The 24,797-nt window shown below is 35.0% G+C and overlaps 5 protein-coding genes across 7 annotated transcripts; 3 read left to right on the forward strand and 2 right to left on the reverse strand.

The window, feature by feature from the left end:
• Positions 1 to 590: 590 nt before the first annotated feature.
• On the reverse strand, positions 591 to 2,137 carry LOC142537031 (putative galacturonosyltransferase-like 1). The gene is made up of 2 exons (XM_075642556.1): positions 978 to 2,137; positions 591 to 816 (listed from the first exon to the last, which is right to left on the reverse strand). The coding sequence occupies exon 1, from the start codon at positions 2,014 to 2,016 to the stop codon at positions 979 to 981; it is 1,038 nt and encodes a 345-aa protein (XP_075498671.1). The 5' UTR covers positions 2,017 to 2,137; the 3' UTR covers positions 591 to 816; position 978.
• Positions 2,138 to 11,749: 9,612 nt separating this feature from the next.
• Positions 11,750 to 12,388, forward strand: LOC142537880 (uncharacterized). The gene is made up of 2 exons (XM_075643360.1): positions 11,750 to 11,829; positions 11,971 to 12,388. The coding sequence occupies exons 1-2, from the start codon at positions 11,750 to 11,752 to the stop codon at positions 12,386 to 12,388; spliced, it is 498 nt and encodes a 165-aa protein (XP_075499475.1).
• Positions 12,389 to 14,258: 1,870 nt separating this feature from the next.
• Positions 14,259 to 16,770, forward strand: LOC142537032 (cyclin-B1-2-like). Its single transcript, XM_075642557.1, has 4 exons — positions 14,259 to 14,482; positions 14,570 to 14,670; positions 15,230 to 15,327; positions 16,477 to 16,770. Exons 1-4 carry the CDS (start codon positions 14,363 to 14,365, stop codon positions 16,575 to 16,577), a joined length of 420 nt encoding a protein of 139 aa, XP_075498672.1. The 5' UTR covers positions 14,259 to 14,362; the 3' UTR covers positions 16,578 to 16,770.
• A 1,194-nt stretch (positions 16,771 to 17,964) lies between these two features.
• LOC142537033 (translation initiation factor eIF2B subunit delta) lies at positions 17,965 to 22,457 on the forward strand. 3 transcript variants are annotated; one of them, XM_075642560.1, is made up of 7 exons: positions 17,965 to 18,576; positions 18,667 to 18,792; positions 20,189 to 20,520; positions 20,735 to 21,479; positions 21,553 to 21,649; positions 21,735 to 21,789; positions 22,173 to 22,457. In XM_075642560.1, exons 1-7 carry the CDS (start codon positions 18,108 to 18,110, stop codon positions 22,233 to 22,235), a joined length of 1,887 nt encoding a protein of 628 aa, XP_075498675.1. In that variant the 5' UTR covers positions 17,965 to 18,107; the 3' UTR covers positions 22,236 to 22,457. The 3 variants fall into 3 exon arrangements, with proteins under 3 accessions (XP_075498675.1, XP_075498673.1, XP_075498674.1); XM_075642559.1 differs by having other exon boundaries at positions 17,967 to 18,576; positions 18,661 to 18,792; XM_075642558.1 differs by having other exon boundaries at positions 17,965 to 18,792.
• Positions 22,458 to 22,514: 57 nt separating this feature from the next.
• On the reverse strand, positions 22,515 to 24,530 carry LOC142537035 (transmembrane ascorbate ferrireductase 2). The gene is made up of 4 exons (XM_075642561.1): positions 24,163 to 24,530; positions 23,953 to 24,001; positions 23,345 to 23,544; positions 22,515 to 22,948 (listed from the first exon to the last, which is right to left on the reverse strand). Exons 1-4 carry the CDS (start codon positions 24,304 to 24,306, stop codon positions 22,655 to 22,657), a joined length of 687 nt encoding a protein of 228 aa, XP_075498676.1. The 5' UTR covers positions 24,307 to 24,530; the 3' UTR covers positions 22,515 to 22,654.
• Positions 24,531 to 24,797: the final 267 nt, after the last annotated feature.

The raw sequence follows: 24,797 nt of genomic DNA on the forward strand, positions 1-24,797 counted from the left end.
TAGTACGGAAACGAATGTCTCCAACATTTAAAACTAGCTAGCTCGTTAGACGTCAATTGGATGTTATAATTAAATAAATTAATTAGTAAAAGAAAAGGCAATCAAATTAGTGACGTAATACACGTCAACTCCATTTGATTTTCATTCGGCCTAACCCATCCACGTGCTTCTTTCTGCTTACCGACACTCTTCAGTCTTCCCTTTCTTTCTACGATTGAAAAGCTATAACTTAATCAGCTTTATTCATAAATTTTTACCATTTATTTATTATTTATTGATGATATTCCCTTGTTTTCTCTTGTAAGGTCGTTATTTGTTGACCACAAAAGACTAGCTTGTCTCTTGGATTTTAAAATATCAGAAATTGAAACAAACTATCTTTGATTGATTTTACCGACAAATCTTTTCTCTGTTGACTAATATTATCTTACTTTACTCGTGTTCATCAATTTATGTTTCTTTTTCGTAACATACTGAAATAGGATTTCTTGGTTCTTACAGTGAAACATGATCAGAGCTCTAACTTTAGCCATACATGCTACACACTCATGCACGAGGAATTAAACTTGACATTTACGTATATAAAAATATATTCTCGAATCAACAACGTTTCTACTTCGAATACAGCTGTAAATTAATTCTTACACCTTCGATATGTTTGGTTTATTTATGATCTATAGAGCTGGGAGCATATATATTATTTACATATATAATTTTACGTACATGCACAATTGAGTAGGATCTCAAACTTCGATCACTTGTCTCTCTTATGCTATCGATTTGTATGTGTATTTTGGAGGCTCATCGGCAAAAACCCTGAAAAGTAATTCATCAATTAATACTAATGAAAAAAAAAATGTAATTAATAGCTAATAAACTGAACTCATTGGCATGCCTGTTTCAGAACTACTGAAGTATATAGGACTGATCAGTTAATGCCAGAGAATTTATAATGGAAGCCATAAATTAAATGATACCTCAAGATTCAAGAAAACATGGCGATCGTAACAAATCATAAGGTGCCCACAACGCATCCAGGGGGCAAGGCCGGCCAGCGTCGAGTCTTGCCCACGGTTTCCCCTTTCCACTCCAATGCAATAAGCTCACCGGACCAGGATGCAGATCCCGGCAAAGCCCCAAGAAGTTATCTCCTCCGAGCCCATGTTGATTCCATCGATGATCCACCGGGGCTATATTCCCGGCAAAAACCAGCAAAAACGGCGGTAAAGAACCAAGCTCGTAGATCCTTATCCTCTTCTGCAGCTCCATCCACTCCACAATCTTCGTTGTGTAATCTCCAGCTCGCCATCTTTCAAGATCGATAACCATGACACCCGTGTTGAAGTAACAGGGTTTTCTGTTGGCAAAAGTCAAGGAAAGCGAAGGGTTCGACCAGAATGTCGGTGTGAAGTAGGAGGTGAAGTTGGCGTTGCAGTATTCCGGCGCCGCCAAGACTGCATCATTGGTTAGCGGGGTGGCGGCGAGTTTCCCTATGTCGTCGACCAGTACGACGTCGGAGTCGAGGTACACTATCTTCTGCACGCATGTGGGGAGGAGATTTGCAAGGTAGTTGCGGGCGTAGTTGAGCGGGCAGTCGAGGGCTTCACGGATGGCGTTTGAGATTAATCCAGCAGCGGTGGAGTCGTCGAAAGGGTAAATCTTGAACACTAGATAAGGGAATGAGCTTGTGATTTTGCTGCGGAGGTCGGATACGTTGGTGGAGGAGGCGGCGATGAAGTGGAAGACTACGTTTTCCGGGCAGGAGGAGTGCTGGAGGACGGATAAAATCGCAGCCATCGAGCCCCGGAGATAAACTGAATCAAGGGTCATTGCTACATGTATAGCTGTAGTGTTGAAACAAAGACTGAGGGTATTTCCGGCGGCCATCGGGAGAGTGACGGAATAGCAGTGGGGTGGGTTGTAAAACTTGGGGGCTTCTCTAAAATGGAGGTTTTTAGCATTTGTTGCTCCAATGGAAATTGTGATAAAAATCAAGATTTTTGAACTCAGAAGCATAGTTTCGGCTCCTGCACAAATGGCAAATTCTCATATAAATCGGCAATTCTTGCAGCTACCAAGTTAGTACAAGTGTTTTTTATATTAAAAAAAATTAAATTTAATTAGTTTCAAATAAAAACCACAAAATTCCAAGAGGTCGGGTTTGAAAATGTGGATCTACGTATTAATATTAAACTGATCCAAACATATAAGCAATCCGGATATTATTGCGTGACAATAGTGTCATTATGAATTCGACATAGAATATTTCAACTTTATTTATGTAACATACTAAATGCTAGTTTATTGTATTGGGGAAATTTTTTCTCAATTTCTTTAATAATGTTGAAATCGTCACTTTAAATTAACGATGAAAATACACATCAAACTGCCTTGTTCGACTGTATTTGTTCGATATAAAAGTAAATAATAAATAAAACTCAAAATGAGATTTCAGTATTTTCATGTAGAGATGGATCATATCGTTAGGCAACTGACGTGAAATATACATTGTCGTGTGTTGCCACAGTTTTCTTGGAGCCATTAATTAGCTTCACTTTCATCACTAATAATGATTCGAGGAGGCAGTAATTGCGGGTAGGACCCATATTTTCACTTTGTTATTTATGAATAAATTGGATCATATTTCCTCCTCCTTTCACGGTGAAAATTATTACCATTTCGGTTTTGGAATTTCCACATTTTCAATTTCAGTCATCTTATGAGTCGATTTGTAGTCACTAACTCACAATTTTTTATTTTTTATTTTTACCTCAATCTCTCTTTTTCCTGAACCCTAGCCGATGACCTGAAAATATCAGTGTTCTAAAAAGCCCGCTTAATCTTGAAGCTCGACAAAACGCACCGCTTCGGAGAAAAGAGGAAAAAGCGAGTTTAACCGAATTAAACGTAATTAAAATATTTAATTAAATGTGTTTAAGCACATTTAATCGTATCTATTTATTTTTAAATTTTTTTATTTTGAAGATATGTTTTTTATTTTAAAATAATAATTTAGGTTTATAATTTAGATGTTTATTTTTTAATTTTAATTATGATTAAACATGTCTGATAATAATTTGACAAATATTTATCATTTTTTAATGTGGTCTAATTGTAAAAACAAATAAAGATTGTAATTTTGTGATTTTTATGTTTTTATAAATTTGAGAATTAATACATCATGCTTAAATTTATCATATTTATGTATTATTTTATCTATTTATTAGTTTGAGATAATTACAATTACACTAAAAATAAAAAAAATTTACGCTTAAGTTTGTGCTAATCTCGCTTAAGTTTGAAAAGCTTGCAGCTCGACATCCGCGTTTCGGGAAGCTTCGCGATTTTTAGAACCTTGTAAAATACTTATTTGGAACCGCACACGTGTGTAACTGAATAACTGAAAATAGATAGAATCAATTGTGACATAAATCAGTTCAGTTATGGTGAAAACTGAACTGATGGATGTTCTAACTGATCAAATCAGTTTGAAAACAGTAGCTAAACAATTATATACACAATATATGTTTATGGATGTTCGGAGACTTCAACTACTCCTACGTCACCCTTTCTACCGCCTCAGGTAGAATCCACTAGAAGACTTTGATTAATTACAACAAGTGTAATAGCCCTCCCAGCTTAGGACTTACTCACTACCTAACTGAACTTCTAGTGTAGACTGAAGGTAACACCTTTCAGCCAACAATAGTTTAACGTCTATGTGTCAAAGATTATATACACATGTTTTACGTCGGTGTGCAAGACGTAATTTGAGTGGTGTGTGTGTGTGTGAACTGATCTCTTAAAACTACTTTATAGTGTTCTCACACACTGAGGTAAATATGCTTCTAAAACTAAGCTGATAACACGTTGAAGTGTTCCCTCTTGGCTGATTGCTTCTTCAAAGCTGATAAGCATTATGTGTGCCCTTCATCTTTTGATCTTCACACACTTGTCAACTCTCATCATCGTCTTCACTGAGATTGGGCTTCTATTTATAGGCGTTTGGCTGAACGTACAGTGAGACTCAGTGAATGAATCCGTTGCAGTTTGAATTTGTTCCCCCAAATAGGTATTTGGGACATTTGGCTGTAAGCGCTGCTGCAACGTCTCTTATTGTACATTGATCGTACAACAGCTTTTGTACCTTTGTGCACAGCTGGATTAAGTTTGTCGTATCTGCAAACTGGTTCGCTCCTAACTGATGTTCTGAACTGGTCAGTTGAACTGGTTTTGAAATGGTGATATGAAATTAGTTGACTCGTCAGCTGAACTGATTCAGTTGAACTGGTTAGTTGAGCTCTTCATCAGTTGAACACTTCATCAGCTGGCCGGGCTTCTGAATGTCTTCTGCTGAACCACCTATCAACTAGACAATCAGTTGAACTGCTCTTGATACTTCAGTTGTACTGGTTCAGTTCGATCAATCAGTTGGCACTTTCAGTTTTTGTTTCGATTGCTTCAGTTCAGTTTCTGCGAACTTAGATAAACTCATTAGAAAAAATTAAACAAGTTTTGTTAACATCAAAATCAAGATTGAGAACGTGAAATGTTCCAACAGCTAGAATTCCAACAAAAAAAAGTTTGAACTTAAAAAAAATACAAGTTAGTGTACTAAAAGCCCAAATTGACTTATAAAATGACCAACACTATGCGAAGTATGATTTTTCATTCTTCAATATTAACTTAAATGTCAATTTTGTATCGTAATTTCTATATCTCGGAGAACAAAAATGTAAATTACTTGGAAGCATAGCCCAACCACATGTATTTATTTATATTCTTTGGATCGAGCAACATAAATGCATTTCCTTATATTCCGTAACATTTAATGCCCCATCACCTACTCAACTGCTGTGTAATTTTCATATATATATAATCAAATCCCAGTTTCTTTATTGATATTTTTATCTTACAATTTAATTAACGTCTCCAAATAAATGATAAATTTTTCATTGAAATCCGCTAATATATGTGGAAAAAATATGTTCTACATTGGTCTCGAAATTAATGCATCAGTAAATTGCTCATTTATATATATATATATATATACATTTTCCCGTGCATTTGATCCTTGGCTCACACATGAATATAACTAACAGCCAAAGCAAAATTGCCACATACCATCATTGCGGGCCTCTCATTTTAAATAAAGGGTTGCGTACGGATTGAAAAACAATAACTATAAATTAATTGGTGATTTGCAAATTGCGACTTGATTGATTGGAATTTTCGAAATCACAAAAATATTATGAAGAATTAACTTATGTTGTTTTATTTAAAGTTTGAAGATGTGTATAATCTCTTGTGAATTAAGTAAAAAGAAGTCCTAGTTCATATTTTGGTATTAATAATCTTAAAAAAAATTCGAGAATTGAAGTAAATATTGTAGACTGCATGTGAATTTGATTGGTGTCGTGCGTGGGAATTAGAGACGAAGAACATGTGCAGAACACGGAAGTGTAGTAATCAATCACAGATTATGGAGCTGAGCCTCAATAAAGGCAGCAATTCCTCTTCCTTTTGTGCGTTTTTTTTTTATGCATGATGTTGTGTGTGTATGTGTGTGTGTACGCGGGCACACGCGGTTAGTTGTCTGCAGATTTAAATCAGTTAAAATCATTATGATGACGTTTTAAAACTTGGTGGTCATCTCTTGGCATAAAAAATTGAAAGAATTCGCCACAGCCACACACAACCTATTGCAATACGGGTCCCATAGGGTATGAACTTGGATACTCCTACTAAGGCCCAACCCAATATCATTATATTAATAAATAAAGCCCATTTCTATTGATATGTTGATTAGTAACTTTTTTTAAGCTTGTTATTTTTATACTAATAATGAAGATAAGGAAAAGGCCATATTTTGGCTATCTGAACTATCTTGAATTTATCTTGTTATCCACGAATCAGTGCCAATCATATTTAGTTTGATCCACTAATAACTATACTATTCTATGTATAGTTTAAAATATATATAAAAACATTGATAAAATCTATTCAAGTTTTATGTGCACCGAGGACACCAAACATCTCTACAAGTAACCCATAAAATGATCACTTGGGGCTGTACGTGCCAATGAGTTTAACTCTTTCTTCAACTCATTGTACCTCTCCACATCGAAATTCTGAACCTGCGTCAACCTTTTCTGTTTCTTCCTAAACAGGCTCTGGAAAAACCCTTTGAAGGACGGCTCTTTGGACGTTCTGAGGAAGAACGCATAGCTGCCAACTACGTAAAAGTTGTGAAGCGCATAATATGAATTCATTCTCATTGATTGTAAGTGAGAAGTTGAGGCCAGAAAGCCCTACTGTTTACAAGAATCCTTGTTTACATGTGATACTCACGAGAAATTTAGGGCCCGATTCCAGCAAGTGTCACTGGTTCAGACGCAGGTTTTGGAATTATCCTGAGCTTGAAATCACGAATAAAACCGTTAGAAGGGGGCCAGGAGGGCGTCCTGACGTAACCCCTCCGACGCTCAAGTCAGAGACTGAGGATATGAATGAAGAGCAGCTAGAGGTGCCGCTGAAAAATAATATAGTGAATAAATTAACTGAACACTCGAACCTGATACATGGATTTTTGATGGATTTGTCTTCCATTTGGGCTAGGCCATCCATAGGGTATCAATCTGATATGCTAACTATTAGTTAACTGTCATCTAGCTAAGTTAATATATTTGATAAAAACACGGCAGCTTGTTAAAGCACGGCTGCTGATTCTTGATACGTTTAACAGACTACTTCGAACTAATTTTCTGCTGAACGCCATTGATGAACAATGAATTATTTATCCAATTTTTTTCAGAAAAAATGAATAACAATTCCACGAGATTATACAGGTTTCCTGAGAGATAGTTAGGTTGATACATACGTGATGATGAATTGCTTCTCAAATTAGTTGCCTCAACAATGGAGACCCACCTCTGGAAAGGTCCAAGCCCAGTATGGGCCTACGTTAAATAAATCATGGGCCAATGCAGGTCTCGCTCGCTCAATTCGGCCTGGGTCAGGGGTTTGATAATCAAAATTTTCCCACTTTCCCCTCTAATAAATAAATAATTGTAATATTTATTAATAAAATCTAAAAGGATATTTTTTTTTTACCTAGTTAGTTTCAAATAAATTTCAAATTCATTCTACATTAAATAAGCAATTTTAATATTAATTGTGAAAATTTTAAAATACATCTAATATGATTGTCATTCAAATCTTTTTTTCTAAATCAAATCCATCAACTTAAACACAAGTTTAACTGCTGTGAGGAGTAGTTTTAAGATTTTGTGAAAAACATAGAGAGACCATAAATAGGTGGGGTGATGATTTAATTTATGTATTTATTATTATTTTCTATTTAGAAAAAAATTATGGCATGTTACTTCACTCGTCAAATAAATAGAGAAAGGGGCATCCCCATCGATGTGTGAGAAATGTGTCCGATAATAGTTGTAAAAATGTTGGTTGGTGAAGTGAATTCTAGTTTTAGGCAAAACATAGTTTTGTTTTTTTATGACCTGATTACACATATATTTATTTGTGAAACATGTCAACATTACTCATATTTATGATTTAAAAAAAACAGTACTTTCACATAAAAAATTATATTTTTTCATGTATGACCCAAATAGAATATCCGTTTCGCAAAATTAACACGTAAGATCGCCTCACATGAGTTTTTATTTTTTTTATTATTAAGTTTATGTTTTCTTTATTAAGAATTTTCAATTTAATTTATTTATTTTTAACTAAATACAAAAACTTGTGTGAGACGGTCTCACACGTTGTATTTTGTGAGACGAATATCTTATTTGGGTCATCCATGAAAAAAATATTACTTTTTATGCTAAGATTTTTAACTTTTATTGTGAATATCGATAGGGTTGACCCGTCTCACAGATAAAGATGCGTGAGACCGTCTCACAGGATACCTGCTCTTAATCAAAGTTACATAATAATAAATTTAAAAAGATATTTTGGCTTCCCCATTAATCCGACTAGTCATAACTAATACCAAAAGGATGACGGACATAAAATATTGAATAAAATCAGGATTTGTGATTCTCTCCACACCAAAATCCAAAAAAGATTTATTCGATATTCTGATCAATTGAACTTGGTTAATTCGTAATGTTTACTTTACCAGCAAATACTGTCCATTCCAAATTCAAATTTTAATTCAACGTTAAATCCAGGTCCTGTCTGGAATCAAAATCTTTAGAGAATCAAAACAAACATTATGATATATTTTCTTCTTCCTATTTTAGACTTCGTAACTTATGCTGATGAATTTTACCAGGACTTCTTTGTTTATGTTTTCTAGCACTTATCTGGCAAGAAAGTCGAAATCCTCATCTTTGCTCTGATATATAACCCAATGCTGATGTATGTATAATTTTCAAATAAGATCTTATTACAGTGTGCAAACTTACATTACTAGAAAACGATCGAATCCCGACTCAGTCCCATTTGAATGGAGATACGAAGAAACAGAAAGAAAGAACCCGGTGATTTCTGGGTGCCGATGAGCGAGGACCATGTATGACGATGTCTCACGCCATAAAATGTATGTTCCCCCTTTACTGTGCAGCCATGCCATTTAAAACAGCCTTATTTAACCTTAATTTATTCCCTTTCCATCAAATGTTTCAAGGCTGTCTCCCTCCTAATCTCACATTCACCTAGTCTTTTCTCAAAAGTGGATTGATTAATGTTACTTGCACTTGCAGTACGGGGGATTTAATTTAGTTATATATTACCTAACCTCACATTTCCAAGAAAATTCCAACTTCGTGTCCATTTTAATCGTAAAATTAATAATGACTTCCACGTGATAATACGACAAAGCACAAATAGGAAAAATAGTTTTGTAATAATATTTTGTCTGAATATCAATTTTCTTTTTGGTGCTGAAAACGATTGCCTTTATTTAAAATTCTGATGGCGAATAAGAAGCATAAAAAATATGCGAAATCAAATTTTAAAAAAACAACATAAATTCTAATGTCATGAAATTACGAAATGGTGGAAGAAGGGTATATTTTTCATTCTCCATGCATAAAAGAAAAAGCTTGCGGTATAAAGACTTGAAGCAAGAAATCAAATTCTTTCTTGGAAAACTCACGCTTTCAGCCGACTCAGATCTCTAGAAGTACTACGAAAATTGCTTGCATCGATTTTAATTTAATGTAGATTATGCTAGTGACGTGTCACACAGAAAAATGAGAGCATATATATACAAGATATATGAAGCACATTTAATTAACTGATCATCATTATAAATTATATATAACAATATACCATTTATTCTAAATAAAATATATTTCATCTTGATTCTTGTGTATTAATTATATAGAAGAACGATGGGGCACAAGTCTTTCGACCATGCATTATATAAGACCCCTTTTGCTCTTCATCTCAAACTCACCCTTTACACTTAGAAAAGGAAGAAGAGGAAAAGAAGATTTAGCATCGAAATAAAACCCGAATTTTAAGTTTTACCATCTTCGATCACTATACAATCAAATTTTCTTTTTCACCAAACAGTCCTTCGTTTGAAACAAATGAAAATGACAAATTCGTCATCATCGTCGTCGGATTTGGAAGGTCGAAGAAAAAGTTATCCACGAAAAAACTGGGGAGATTTTTGAAGGAACAAAGAGTAAGGCTCTACATCATAAGAAGATGTGCAGTGATGCTTCTTTGCTGGCGCGATTGATATATAGAATCAAGAATTTAGAAATAAGAAACAGTAATTCATGTTGTTAGTTGTAATTTCCCTGAATTATTTACATGGGATTTTTTTTACATCGTAAACTTATAATTTATCTTCTTCTCAATTTATGCACGCATGGCTTTTGCGAGATACGGCATGCCTCAGTGTAATATGCTAATCACAGATGGAAAAAAACACACTCGACATATTTTACATCACCAGAATCTTGACATATACGAGCAGTTCTATATATATATAATATATATATATATATATATATATATATATAACATTAAATTTGAATCCCAGTTCCCAATCCCATGATATTGGTCTCTCTGCTATCTTGACATGATACGTGGGAAATTAAAGTGTGATTCGTGATTCGTCAACATGGCAGCCTTACTGCTCCCACGTGCGCCAGCTGCACATGATTAATCGATTGAATTCTCATCACATTCACATTGAACCATGGCTTCCTCTTTTCATTAATTTTTTTTTGAAATAATTATTTTTTCATTGTGTCTTCTTATTGCATTGCTGAAACAATTGTTACGTCCAACAATCAATTTTTCAATAATTGTATTTTTTTAATCAATCCATCGAACCAGTACACTTGAGTCAGATACCAATTAATATGGGATCGAACACACACCAGCTTTACTAAAAGATATATGTGGTGATAAAAGTACAATTCAAATATTTTAAATTGTATAAGAGTTCAAACACCACTTTCGATTGTTCTACCTAAGATAGACAACTATTACACATAGCAATTATTATATTAAATTTGAGACATCTATTGATCTACGGTAAAACCTCATGGTGCTCTTATCAATTTTTATAATTGCCATATTGTCTCTATTTTTAATTTAAATACCAAATTTTCTTTATTCTATATTATAATTACAAACTTGATTAAATAAAAACAAAAACAAAATCGTGATTGAGCACATAATGCGTTCTCCGGATATTAGTTATTATCATTATTAAGCTTAAAGTATCAATTTTTTTCAAATGCAGATTTCATTATGGATTTATTAGTAATTTCAACATCTCTCGGTAATATCTTTTTCTTTTTTTTTTCCTCGTCTAACTCCCACACATAAGTTACTTTTAAATTTATCTATCCAAAGACGATGTATCCTAGGGCTGTACTGGGCTGTAGCCAATCCACTTTTTTAATAATTTAGCGACGATTTTTCAAAAACCGTCGCTAATATTTGCGACGGTTTTAGTAAAACCGCTGCCGATGTGGATCGGCGACGGTTTTAATTACACCGTCGCTACTAGTGACGGTTTATTCAAACAGTCGCTAATAACAGTCGCTATTAGCGACTGTTTTTTGAAAAACCGTTGCTAATAGCGACGGTTGTTTCAAAAACCGTCGCTATTCAATGTCTTGGTCCAATCAAGTCCCGTCCATTTACAAGGATGAGACCAAATTCATCCCATATCCTCTGATCCGCCCCACCTCAATTCTACAAAATTTCTCTCCCAAGTCCCAAGCCCTTTAGCGACAGAATAGAATTTCGGACTCCCGAAGAAATCGAATTGCTCATCGGCAAGGCAACAATCCAGGTAAGAATCGGCTATACATTTTTTATTTTGTTTTTTATAGCTTCTCTGTGTGTGATTTGTGGTTTCTTGATTGTTTGTTGTTGAGTTGTTGATTGACTATTACTTGTTTATTTGTTTAATAATTATTTTATTCTTGTTTAGGATTATAAATTGAACTATTTCAAAATGGAATATCAATCTGCTGCAAAGAAAGGAAAAACATTGATATCCTCTTTCTTTAAGAAGAGAGATCGTCAAGTTAGTGAAGATACTTTAATTCCTACGGTCCTTATAATGCAACATCAATCCAGTGAAAGTCTTCTATTTCCCAATATCCAAATTCCTTCATGTTCCTCTCCTAGAGACGATCATTAGTCTTCGTCTACTTTTATTGAACGAGATTCGGGAAAAAAAAAACAGATATGTGAATATCATGTTAATGTACGAGATGATATAAGACGTTCATATCTAAGTATGGGGCCTTATCAACCAGATATGTTGGAGTATCCAGGTACAAAATTTGGAAGCCAGAATCGTCGTTTTCAGAAAAAATGGTTTCAGAAATTTTATTGGTTGGAGTATTCGCCTTCAACAAATAAGTCATATTGTTTCTATTGTTTTCTTTTTCTGAATGATGTTAATTCATCTAATATCTCGGCATTGGATCCTAAAAATTCATTTGACTCATTTAACAGTGATGATATTTGCAAGCTTGCGAAGAAGTTTTATCCTGGAGATTTCACAGATCAAGAAATTGTTGCTTTGGAGTATGAATTGATACATTATAAACTTGATGTGATGCAGAATTTAAAGGTTTCTACACTTGTTGAGTTGTGTCAGCAATTGACCGAGAGTGGACGGTCAAGTGTTTATGTTATGTTGACTAGATTGATTCATCTTGTTTTGACATCACCTGTGTCTACTGCCACTACTGAGCGGGCTTTTTCAGCAATGAAGCATGTGAAGACGGCACTTCGCAATAAAATGGAGGATGACTTTCTTGCCGATTGTTTGACACTCTATATTGAACGAGATTTAGCTAAACATATTGATGTAAATTCTATTATTGATGAATTTTATGTTTTAAAATCTCGTAGGGCACAATTTCGTTGAACGATATAATGTAATTTTTTTTTAATAATATATAACTTATCATATTGACTTCAAGCCCCCCCAACTTTTATTCCTGGATCCGCCTGTATCTATCCATTATTTAGGATGTAGAAAGACATAACTAGAGCAGGTACCTAAACACTCTTATTTCTAAATAATTAAACCAATCATTTAAGGAAAAAAATTGTATTATACATAATCGGTACATAGTAGTCATATATCATATCATACGCTCGCAACATATGTGCCATGACATTAGCATTTTAATTAAGTTTTGGCTTAAATTGGACAAAAAATTATTGAAACATGTGTAATATATCTTAGTACATGTTGAATAATTTAGAGCACAAATGGAATACCATTTGAATATGTTTGAAAGTTTCCGAATAGACTTATGTACATTTGGGTCGATAGATTTCAAATGTTCAAATGTATTTTTGTTGTTTAGAGAAGTAAGACTATAAACTTCAAATTTACATCTTTCATGTTTTTTTTAAATATTTCATATTAGTTATAATATATTTCAAGTTCATTTAATAATGGTTTCATTTGAAATTCATTATACTTTGTATAACTAATCTGTAAATAAGTAAGGTATAAATTTAAGATTTGATCTATTGTGCTCTTAACAATAAAATATAACCGAAATACATAGGAGGAGATATCTTGTTAGACGGTCTCACGGTCTTACGAATCTTGATCTGTGAGACGGGTCAACCCTATCGATATTCACAATAAAAAGTAATACTCTTAGCATAAAAAGTAATATTGTTCATGGATGACCCAAATAAGAAATTCGTCTCACAAAATACGACTCGTGAGACCGTATCACACAATTTTTTGCCAATACATAGATTTCAAATTCATCTCCCCAAATACAAACTTAATTTATTTGGATTTTAAGTATATGGGGGCCTGGGTTGCACATCTTAGTGCTTCAAATGAATTATATGTATAGCATCGGACTAAGCCATGAGTCATCCCTAATAGCCCACATATCCACGTATTCTTTTCTTAATATCTTTTATTTTATCCTATCTAACAGCAATCCCACAAGCGTAACGGTGTTTATTTTATCATGTTCTAATAGTGTGTGTATGATATAATGTACTTTGCCGCACTTGAAAATATGCTTTCTTTGAAGTCGTCCCCTATGTCTTTATCTATTTGATATGGAGATTGACAACAAAAATTCTCTAACAAAAAAAGTTGAAATACATAATAATAAAAAGAAAGTTACAAAATTTTAACAAATTATAAAAGTTAAAAAAAATAAAAAATTGGAATAACGTAATTTGCTATATTTGTCTCAAAAAATATGTGTTTCAAATATTCAACACGAACATTATCTTTAATTCAATCGAATATTTTATCATGTATGTGTTTCAAAATCTTTAGCATGAACATAATTTTCAATTCAATTGGATACTTAATTGATAAAAAAACAAAGTGTTCTCATGTGAAAAACATGTGTTTCTTAATAGTAACATTAAACAAACAAAAATAAATAAAAAATAAACTTCACTCAACTTCAAGCATAAATTCAACCAAACCCTGTAATATCTCACAATTATAAATTATTTATATAATTTATTTCATAGGTGTACTCTACATTTTCTTCTAACCATGCATACTCGTTCTAGGGGATTTCAGATAATTTCATCTTTCGTAGGCATTTGCCGCTCTATGATATATTTTGTATATACAACTTTACGGACAGAGCTAGCAGGGATAAATTTAATGAATTTTGGATTGATTTGTTAATGAATATTGGGCCGAGAACATTATTTGGACTTGAAGCTCGACCCAATATCAACTTTAAAGCCCAGCCCATGTTTGACTTCGCATTTGTTATTTTCTTGCGGGAAAAGATTTCTGGGTTGATTTTTTTTTTTTAATCGCATATAACCTCTCCTTTCGCCATTTCTCTAATTCTTTCGCAGCAGAACGAAGTGACAAAGGGAAAGTTGTCAAATGGATTCGGCGAACTTCTCTCCATTCGAAGGCCGAAGAGACGATCCACTACGCTATGGAATCCATGGCGTGAAGAGCGATATTATTGAGCCTCACCCTCTCGAATCTGCCTATCGATCTGTAAATTTTTTACGGACTTTTCACTCTCTGCATTTATTGTTAACTTTTTTTTTATTGTTATGTTTATGTTTTGGCGTTGATGAATAGGCGAAGTTGAAGCAAGAAGACATGAACAAGAGAATTTTATGTGATACTTACGGTGCTGCATTTCCAATGAAGAGGGAACTCGATCGCCAAATTCTATCCAAGTTCGTGCTTCCTTGGCTCTTAGTGTTTTTTCGACTCTTTTCCTCTTGATTTATTTTCTACCTTTCGTGAATTGCGGAAATTAGGGTTTTTTCGTTGCAATAGTTTTTTTTGTCGTTGGCGTGGTACTGAACGGAATGGAAGCTCGTTTTTAAAGAAATTTCTTTGCTTGAGCTTTGTATTACACCCTTTTAATCGGTCGTTAGACTTGAGATCTTGTGGTGATTAGGTATCTGATTCTTGAAAACCAGGAGTCAGGGATCTGTAAAGAGGAGTTGGACTTCATATTTTTAGTGTATAATATATTAGATTGTTAGTGGGAGTTATGTTTTGTCTATAATGTTAATGTTTGTACTTTTTTTTAACAAATGTTAAAGTTTGTACATGGGATAATTTGTTGGGTGTCATTTTTCTGAACCTTTATATAATTCATTTTACTTTTAATTTTGTCTATTAGGAAGGCGTGCTGTTTGATAACTGGTAGTAATGAAAAATTGTGCACATTGTTCACTGGACTAAATTCTCAGCTAGTCAGCTATATAATTGCTTTATCAATTCCAGATTTCAAAGGCCTCCTGGAGCTATACCATCTTCCTTTTTGGGTTTAGAGGTCATTGACGGAACTTTGGAAGGTTTTGGTTTTGAAGATTACCTCAATGGTATTGCAGTACTGTTGAAATGCAAAATGCTATTGCTTGATTTATTTCTAATCTCATAATATTTGCTCTTAATTCAAATTAGTGGATATAATGTTACTCGCTGATGTGGCTATTTGCTGTCTAAATGGTGTGATGTGATAATCAATGTTCATTTCTTGAATGTCAAATGGCATTTTTTCACCAAAATTGAGGGAATGTTCTGAGTCTTGTACTAATGGCCAATAATGAAAAGGTCTTTTCCATTATTTGATATTGTTGCTCAAGTGCTATAGATTCTGTTTGGCTGAATCTTGATTAAGATTTAAGGAGGTTTGTTGTTGAGGTGAGGCTAATTCACTCTGTTAAAAATAAAGAATGCTTGTGTTGGATTAAATATTTATCTAATCAATCATTAGTCAGGACAGGATTTTTTCTGCAATTTATCTAATTTTAAATTTTATTAGATTAGGTTATATTAATTATTTTAGGGATCTCGGTAGCTTAGGGCTTATTTATGTTTATCATGTATCAGCTCTTTATTCATTGAATATAATCAGAGTAATTCTTCCACTCTCTTCGTCCTTATTAAGCGGCAGCTTGTTGTTGTTTAAATGGATTATAAGTTTCTGAAATATCTTGTTATGATTATTTAGTGTTGCCTTAAATAATATTTTGCCTTCAATAATTTAAATCGAGCATGGGGGTGAGCAAGTTTTCTTTGAACAATCCGTGAACTTTTCTCACTAGTAGTTTAGTAGTTCTTCTGGGTGAAGGGGGGAGGAGGAAGTGGTCCGATAATCGCCAATGTCTGAATTATATTGTGGTATGAAGAATTCTGGACTTTGATGCCTTTTGACTGCGACTAGGGCAGATGGATTTGGTGATGTATTGATAGGAATAAGCTATAAGGACGGTCGTGTATCATATTTGTGGTGGGCAATTATCAGTGCAGAGTTCCATTTATATCAAATTTCAATCAAAGCCTTTTGCTAATTTTATTTCTGTCATGGTAGGGTGTGTAAATGAGAATATCTGGACTCTTAAACACGTTACATATGATAATCATCTTGTGTTCTATTTGAACTCCTGTTATTTATTGTTAGAATTTGTGATCTACATGGTTAATTTTCTTGGGCTTTCTTGAACCGTAGTCCTTTTTTTTGCTTTCAGATCCAAAGGATTCTGAGTCATTCCGCACTGCTGATATGCATCATGGAATGGAAGTGCGACTTGGGCTGTCAAAAGGACCACCATTCCCCAGTTTCATGTGAGTCATAGAGAATAATATCTGGGAACAAATATTTAGGTCCATTCACGTACTGTCTAAGTTACATTTAATATGCAACGGATATGATCTGTAACCATGCTGCCCTGTTTCTGGTGAAACGGAATGTGATTTCTTGGACTATATCGCAACTCTTGTATTCCCCTTGATGATGCCAATGCCAAAGTTGAATTTTCATACTTGTTTTTTATTTCCTTTTTCAAATTTACACTTCCGTACCTACCTTAAACCAAAGCACTTGGTTTGAAAAATCAGCAATCCTGCTATCGGGCTGTATGGTTGGGTAGCTAGCTTAATACCACAATTGAGCTTGTCAAGCTGCCTTGCCCGAATATTGATTTGCCAAAAAATGCAGCCATCAAATTCATCACTGGTTTGTTTCTCTGGAAATAAACGTGAAAAGGTGGATAAGAAAGATCTTGCGAGGGAGGTCACCTTCAAGATTTTGGGTCAAGAAATTCTTTACACGTCTTTTTTGATAAATAATAATAATAATAAATGGAGGACTTTACTTATAGGCCATCGAAGAAAATTCGTTATGATTAAATTTTGCAGGATTAGCTTATATTTATTCTTTTCGTGCCCGGTTGAGGCGGTCTTATGTATTTCAATTAGCGATATATGTCAAACAACTGCATGCATAATTTTGAGATGTGATTAATCTGATGCTTCAATCAGGATATCAAATCGTAAGTCTCAACTCTTAACCACAAACATGAGATTAACACCTTAATGTGGAAAAATCTTGGAAGTTAATTAGCATATGTCTTGTGTCTCGAATTCCCGCAAATAAGATTGATTCATACATTTTTCCAAATGAAACGATTAAAATAGCGAAATTTGTGAATTTTTAATAATTTCTAAGTTATTATAAATTCATTCCCATTACAAGCCATGAAGGGGTGATGATAAACAAATAAATTAAATTAAATTTAATAATATGTTTAAAGGGTATTAGTGATTAGAGCTTTAAAATATTTAGTCAAAAGAAAGGTTTCCGTCCTAAATGTGACTTTTGCAGGTATATTGCGAAAAACCCAAGTTTTTATCATAAAATTTTACAAGAAATTGTTCCAAATATAATATCAATTTGGTGAGATAACTCTTTCAATTAATAAAAAATATTATTTTTTATGTAAAAAATATTTTTTTTATATAGATCAATATAAATTGAATCGATCAATTTCATGAATATAAACTCGTGAACTAATCATGTTTTATGTGATCTGTCAAAATTTTCATAGGTTTATTAATATTTCACTTATAAAATTTGTATGGCCAGTTAGTTTTCTCTTATTATAATTCGTTTTTCCATAAAAAAATATGGATAATAAGCTGCAATCCCCACCGTCAAATTTTCATTTCCCAATGTTTAAACCCAAGATTCTTTTCATCCCATTTCCAAAAAGAAAAAAAAAAAAAGAAAGAAGAAGATTCCATCCAGGACAAACATACAACCGAGAACCACCCAATAAGAAAAACAAAATCATCAGCCCCAATTCTCCAAACCCCAGCAATGGACCCGCGCCGTGTTCCTCGCACAGTCAGCGACCCGAAATTCCGGCAAGTCGGGTTCTTCGCCCCCGGAGCTCCACCCGATCGGTCTCAATCGGCTCCACCCGACCCCACATCATCGTCGCCTCCTGTCTCCAACATTTCACCCTCCGGAAACTCCTTGTACCCCGTCATGATCCCGCCGCCTCGCAACTTACCCAGTGATCTCTCTCGCCATTCTCCTCACGGGCCACCGTTATCCCTTCTCCATGCCTCCCGCGCTGCAGATTCTTCGATTCCAGCTGGAAGCTACAACCCCTCTGAGTTTATATCTCCTACGGCGGTTACAGATTTCTCTGAGGACCATATATCCCCTAATTCGGGAGTCAGGGGTAGTTCTGGTAAATTTGCCACTTCTTTGCCTGCTGGTGGGTTTGAAATGGCGGCTGTTAAGCAGAATAGTGTAGTGAACTCGCATCATGATGTCACAGGTTTTTTTTTTTCTGGTTTTTTTTACCCTAGTTCGACTGGATTTCTAGACTGTCTTTATGATACGGTTTTTATTGAGAAAATAGATGTAGGGGCAAATGTTGAAACGCGGAAAGAGCAGAGGCCTGCAGGTGGAAAGCCATTGAAGGAGAAGACCTCCAAGGCTGAAAGACGGGCAACTCAAGAGGCTCAAAGAGCGGCAAAGGTTTCTGCTAGAGGTTAATAGTTTATGTTTGTTGTGGAGAGATTTATGTTAGTGAGTTAATAATTTCTTGGGTTGGTTTCGAACTGATGGTGGATGTGCCCCTCCAATGGCGGAGCGGCGGAGCCAGGATATAAAATTCATCGGAGCTAGAATTTTTTTAAAAAAAACCAAAATAATACATAACAATTGATAAGATACTTGTTTGTAGCCTCAAAAAGCTGTAAAAGAAAGCGAGATGGAGATGGGAAAAAAATTGCGACTTTTGTTAGAACAGTAATCATAAAAAACCTATGAGAACCAAATATATAATACAAAGTGTCAAACAGTGAAACCAACCAATAAAGAGCAACAATATTCAAGAAAACACATTCATAATACCGTATTATGAATTAATACCCACATTTACTGTTCTTATAAATCCAAGAAAATACGTACTTTAGGAGATGGATAGCCTCAAGTCGGACTTTAACTGACGCCCACCTTCCGCATTGATCCCCAGGGAGGTGGTTATGGCTTCTGAGAAACTTGTTGATACATACAAAAAGAACCATTAACAAAATTGGGGAAGAGAGACGAAATTAGGGTTTTTTTTTGTTCAATCTGGGAAGATAGACGTAGTTAGGAAAGAGGGACAAAATCTAGGCTCCTTTAATTTTTAGAAACTAGAAATTGTGTCACCCGGGCTAATCTCAAATTGACCCAAAACTAATTCATAAAAAATAAAAAAATGGGCCCTTAATGAGGCTCCGCCCTTGTGCCCCTCAATGTAGCAGCATTGACCGTTGATAGTATCTGTTTGTCTCATATTGATTTCAAGTGACCGAACAGTGTTTTGGTCTTGTTTAGTTTTTCTTTGGAACGATTAAAGCTAAGATATTGCTTGTGGTGACCATTGAGGAGATGAGTCTTTGTATTTTGAGGATGATAACTATTTTATCATTCCAGGATGTTCTGGTAGATGAATTTCATTTCTTATCTTGTTGTAAAGCTTAGGTGCTTTGAATATTCGAATTGTTTGATTGGTAGTTCTTTATCTATGGTTAAACAATGAATGATCTATGGATCTCTTTCTGAACCAATATGGGGCTCTTCCTCGGTCAAATGGCTTAAGCCTGGGATTCATTTTAGTTCAATTTCTTGTGTCATCCATGCACGTGTCAAGTTGAAGAACCCTTCAGTTTATTAGTTTTGCTCTAAATCTACTGGATTTTTTTTGAATTCCTCGCCGCTGTAAGTTAAAAAATTCAACTTATTGCCCCGATTTACCTGTTTGTCTTCCTTTTTTCCCATTTGGTGGATATTAACCTGTGTCAACTATATCAGTTATTTCTGTGCACAAATTTATTTTTACTTTTCAAAAATTGTTTCTGGAACACCTTTTCATTTTTTTTAATGTTATATATTTCCAGGTGAGGGAAACAAGGCTTCTGTTGCATCTGGTAAGGCTCTAAAGGTGGTTCCACAAAGGACAGACAGCTCTCCTGTTGCCGCTTCTGAGAAGAAAAGCGCTGAACGCCAAGCAGATAAAGAAAGAAAGAAAGATGTCCCTCATCCTAGGATGCAGTTTGATGATAAAAATAGAGTTGAGAAGGCAAAGAAACGATCGGTGGTAAAACAAATTGAAGCCAAAAACAGGGTTGAACTCTTTAGGCATTTACCACAGTATGAACATGGAACACGGCTTCTTGACCTCGAGTCAAAATTCTTTCAACTTGATACCGTTCATCCTGCAGTTTACAAGGTAACTAAGGCTAATATATTTTCTTTTAAGCTTGGCATTGGAGGAAGTACCTTGGCTATTAAGAGAATGAATAATTTCATACAAAGTTCTTGGTCATAGTAATCTTTGCTAGGGATTGTCAAGTGTAAACACTTTCCTCAATTTATCAGAGATAGTAAAGTAATTAGTACCATCCTTGTTGCAATTTATCCTATCCTGACTTTACACTTGTCAGGTTGGTCTAAGACATCTAAATGGTGATATTTCTGGTGGCAATACTCGCTGTGTTACTATGCTCCAAGCATTTCAAGAGGCTATTAAAGACTACTACACACCACCAGAGAAAGCCCTGATCAGGGACTTGACTACAAAAATTAATGGTTACATCTCTTTTCTGATTGAATGCAGACCCCTTTCAATCAGCATGGGGAATGCTATTAGATTTCTCAAAACTCAAATTGCCAAATTATCTTTGAGCCTCTCTGAGTCTGAGGCAAAAGCAAGTCTTATCTCAGATATTGAACATTTTATTACTGAAAAGATAATTCTAGCAGATAAGGTAATTGTAAATCACGCTGTGACCAAAATTAGGGATGGTGATGTTCTTCTCACATATGCTTCATCATCTGCTGTTGAGATGGTGCTGTCACATGCTCACGAACTTGGTAAACAGTTCCGAGTCGTGGTAGTCGATTCACGTCCAAAGCTTGAAGGACAAAAGTTGCTTCGTAGGCTCGTGGGAAAGGGTATTCACTGTACATACACTCATATAAATGCTGTTTCTTATCTCATGCATGAGGTGACTAGAGTATTTTTGGGTGCTTCATCGATATTGTCTAATGGGACGGTTTATTCGAGGGTTGGCACCGCATGTGTTGCTATGGTTGCTCATCAGTTCCGCATCCCAGTCCTGATATGTTGTGAAGCATACAAATTTCACGAAAGGGTTCAACTTGATTCAATTTGCTTCAATGAACTTGGTACGGAAATAGCTTTTCTTTTATACAGCTTGCTACTTGCATTTCCTGCCAACACCATGACATGCTATTACAGGTGATCCTGATGCTATCTCAAGAGTTGCTGGCAGACAGGAAATCAGTTCTTTAGATGGTTGGGCCAGAAGTGAGAATCTACAAATGCTGAATCTGATGTAAGCTTGGTTTTGTTCTATACAAGATTTCATATTGTAATGCTTCCTTATTGTACTCGTTTACCTTCTCATTTCATTGTTCCAGTTATGATGCAACACCTTCTGATTATGTTTCAATGATCATAACAGACTATGGCATGGTAAGTTGTTTTGTGCATCCCTTTATATGAAGCCAACTGCGCTGAAAAATTTTCTTTTTTCTAAAAAAATGTTCGTATGCCCCCCACCCCGCACAAAAAAAAGGTTATGCACTGCATTGACAATTTCTTGGTTTTATACCATATTGATTTCGTTGGAACAAAGAGATGCATTTATGTTTCAATAATCATTTGGTAAATATTTAGATTTTTTTTTTAAATGGAATTTTCCCTTGGATTATGGGAAAAAAATGAATTCTCTGCCCTTGTCTGTCTTGGTGTTGTAGCTTTGCTGTTTTATTTAATTTTCCTGTTTGTTCCTGTTTTTCCCTTTTCTAAAGTAACTGATTTATCTTTTGTGTGAACAAATGATAATGTTTGGTTAGATACCACCGACAAGTGTGCCCGCGGTCGTTCGAGAATATCAAAGAGAACACTTATGGACATAAAGATGTATGCTGCAGATCCCGGATTATTTAGGATCCCATTTTTGGAATAAAAAGGATTTATGTCATGACAAGAACAGATTTCTGATTTTAATTTTTCTCCTGATTCTGTGAAGAGTGCGAATGTTCCGCCTCTCCGGGCAGTTTTGGATGGAATTGTATCATGTTGTATTGAGCTTTTGTCACCCTTTAATGAATTTTGGTATTCTAACAATCTTTCATTTACATTACCAATCAATAATTTTTAGAAAAACGTTACCTATTGTCCGGTTGTCACAAATTAGTGAACGTATGATGCTTGTTACCAAATAGAAACCGTCTTAATATGCTATATTCTCACCTTTCCTTACAGAAACAAACCGAAAAATAAACATCACAGCATCTTATTAGGATCACACCTGGCTTTTGCTGCAATACTGTAACTAATCTACTGATCCCCTAACCGCATACGAGGGAGAGATAACTCCAAGAATCACGAAGCCAGCCAGAACAATAATCAACATTCCCAAAGAATTTACCAGCAATGCCTCAGTCGAGTAGCGTGTTATCGTGTTACTTGTTTGAAGAAACGTAGCTTTCTCTAAGAGACCAGTTGTGCATGTCGCCACAGCTAGACCGTAGATATATATGCCAAAAAATACATGCCAAGGTAAAATGGTAGCTCGACTATTTCTTGAACCACCAGGATACCAATATGTAACAAATCCCGCAGCCCACTGCACATTAAATCAATGAAAGCATATATCTCTCTCAATAAAAATAAATAAATTGATATCACGTAAAATTATACTTATGCACTAAGTTTTTAGGTTCATCCTTGGCTATTTGTGTCTTTACCCATAAACCTGAGAGTTGGGACACAAAAAGAAAATGCTGTTCCGATTTAAAGCCGAAGCGTCAAAATTCTCAAGGGCCTAGACCGAGTCTTTAGCTCTTGCTTCATCTGACTGAAAATTTGAATGCTATTCTGTTCGATTCTATTCATTTGCAATTTGCATCCATAGTCCATGAATTGCCATATATCTATCTATAGTTGGAGCAACGCAAACGATGACATGTAAAGCCGCTCAAGACTTACAAGCAGAGGGAATTTAAAATTGTAAAACATAAACCTGAACACCGAACAAGAAAAGACATGCTAAGCCAAGCCACGAGTGGAGGCTGTAGAAATTATCAATTCCTTTGTCAATGTGAAACTTCCAAGCGGCCCACAATCCAACAATGCCGGAACAGAATGCCAGGAATTGCAGAGAAAGATGAACCAGTTTTTTGAAACTTTTCGTTCCTGAAATAGTCTTATAGGCTAGCATCGCTGCAAAATTCATTCGATCTCGTCAAAACATGGCAATAAATCGTGAAAGCTCCTGGTTAATAAGAATCACAGAGTAACTCACACAGGTTCGCACCAAAGGAAAAGGTTTTCATACAAGCGAAATGCTATCAGAGACGATGCAGCAAGGTAGGTAGCTAAGTGAAGTCCATCACTAAATTACTTGCACGAAATATATTTGTTATTGAATTTAAATTTTCGTTTTTTTGTAAGCAATTGGTGCAATTTTTACGGAACCACTGTCAAATAAACCAAATCTTCAATAATCATAATCAGCAGACCAGCATTACTTACTAGCAGAGCGGATCCCAAAAAACAGTTCAGTAAGAGTGGACAGGAACGGGGTTATAAATTTTAAACTACTATTAGTATCCCGAAGATTGTTCTTACCTTCACCATTAAGAAGAACGAGGCCAGTCACCATCAACAGAGGATGAACCTGAAAAAACCCAAAGACGAAAATCCACCCAAGTCAACAACAAATTCCCGACCAACACCAACATCCACAAATTACTCGAAAACCCATTTTAAAAAAATGATAAATCAACAATCAAATCAAAGGAAACCAAGAAAATAAGATAGCAAGAAGGAGAAGGTTACGTTAAAAATGAGATCTTTGTTTTCGGATACAAGCGCTAATCCACCTCTGTAATGCACAGTCCATATTAGTACTAATACGATAACTGCAATTCCGATTGTCCTCGCCAGAGGAAAGATCGAGAACTGAACAATCGGAACTGCCATTCGAAGAACTTGTCCGTTGAGAGGCCAATAGTTCTGAATCTCTTGTATATAGAGAGTGGGGTAGGGCTCAGATCTCTTGTTTACAAGTCACAACATAAAGAAAAGAAAAAGGCGGCTATGCTCAAATAGCTGTTGACCGATAAACGTTCGGACCTTGTATCTCTGACGGATCTAGTTCATTCGAAATCGGTCCGTTGGTTCAAAGAAAAGGAACAGTCCATGGGTTAATAATTATTGTCTGATCTTGAATAAAATGAATAATCGAAGAATTCTTTAATGTGGCATATTCCATTAACTCGATTTACCAAATACGCCTCAGTTTGTCTGCTTATTACTCCAGTTCAAGGTGGTTAAGTGGATTTATGTTCTTACTTTAATGGTAATTGTGTCCAAATACATGTACTTTGCCAAAGCCCCGCGTTTTTGACAGGAGGTTGCCAGGGGAAATGTCCATGATACCCACCCCATTGAAGGCAAAAAGCACAACTTAT

The sequence above is a fragment of the Primulina tabacum genome, chromosome 2, assembly GCF_025594145.1.
Source record: "Primulina tabacum isolate GXHZ01 chromosome 2, ASM2559414v2, whole genome shotgun sequence".
Classification (NCBI taxonomy): domain Eukaryota; kingdom Viridiplantae; phylum Streptophyta; class Magnoliopsida; order Lamiales; family Gesneriaceae; genus Primulina; species Primulina tabacum.

Bases quoted from the DNA above. Each gene is read 5' to 3' on its own strand.
- LOC142537031 (XM_075642556.1), bottom strand. From the start codon at position 2,016: ATGCTTCTGAGTTCAAAAATCTTGATTTTTATCACAATTTCCATTGGA.
- LOC142537035 (XM_075642561.1), bottom strand. From the start codon at position 24,306: ATGGCAGTTCCGATTGTTCAGTTCTCGATCTTTCCTCTGGCGAGGACA. The intron at 23,545-23,952 runs GTAAGAACAATC...TGAATTTTGCAG, and splicing joins CGTTCTTCTTAATGGTGAAG to CGATGCTAGCCTATAAGACT. The intron at 22,949-23,344 runs GTTTATGTTTTA...TTTAATGTGCAG, and splicing joins TTTTCTTGTTCGGTGTTCAG to TGGGCTGCGGGATTTGTTAC.
- LOC142537880 (XM_075643360.1), top strand. From the start codon at position 11,750: ATGGGGCCTTATCAACCAGATATGTTGGAGTATCCAGGTACAAAATTT. The intron at 11,830-11,970 runs GTTTCAGAAATT...CTCATTTAACAG, and splicing joins CGTCGTTTTCAGAAAAAATG to TGATGATATTTGCAAGCTTG.
- LOC142537032 (XM_075642557.1), top strand. From the start codon at position 14,363: ATGGATTCGGCGAACTTCTCTCCATTCGAAGGCCGAAGAGACGATCCA. The intron at 14,483-14,569 runs GTAAATTTTTTA...GTTGATGAATAG, and splicing joins TCGAATCTGCCTATCGATCT to GCGAAGTTGAAGCAAGAAGA. The intron at 15,328-16,476 runs GTATTGCAGTAC...TTTTGCTTTCAG, and splicing joins TTTTGAAGATTACCTCAATG to ATCCAAAGGATTCTGAGTCA.
- LOC142537033 (XM_075642558.1), top strand. From the start codon at position 18,108: ATGGACCCGCGCCGTGTTCCTCGCACAGTCAGCGACCCGAAATTCCGG. The intron at 20,521-20,734 runs GTAACTAAGGCT...TACACTTGTCAG, and splicing joins TTCATCCTGCAGTTTACAAG to GTTGGTCTAAGACATCTAAA. The intron at 21,790-22,172 runs GTAAGTTGTTTT...ATGTTTGGTTAG, and splicing joins TCATAACAGACTATGGCATG to ATACCACCGACAAGTGTGCC.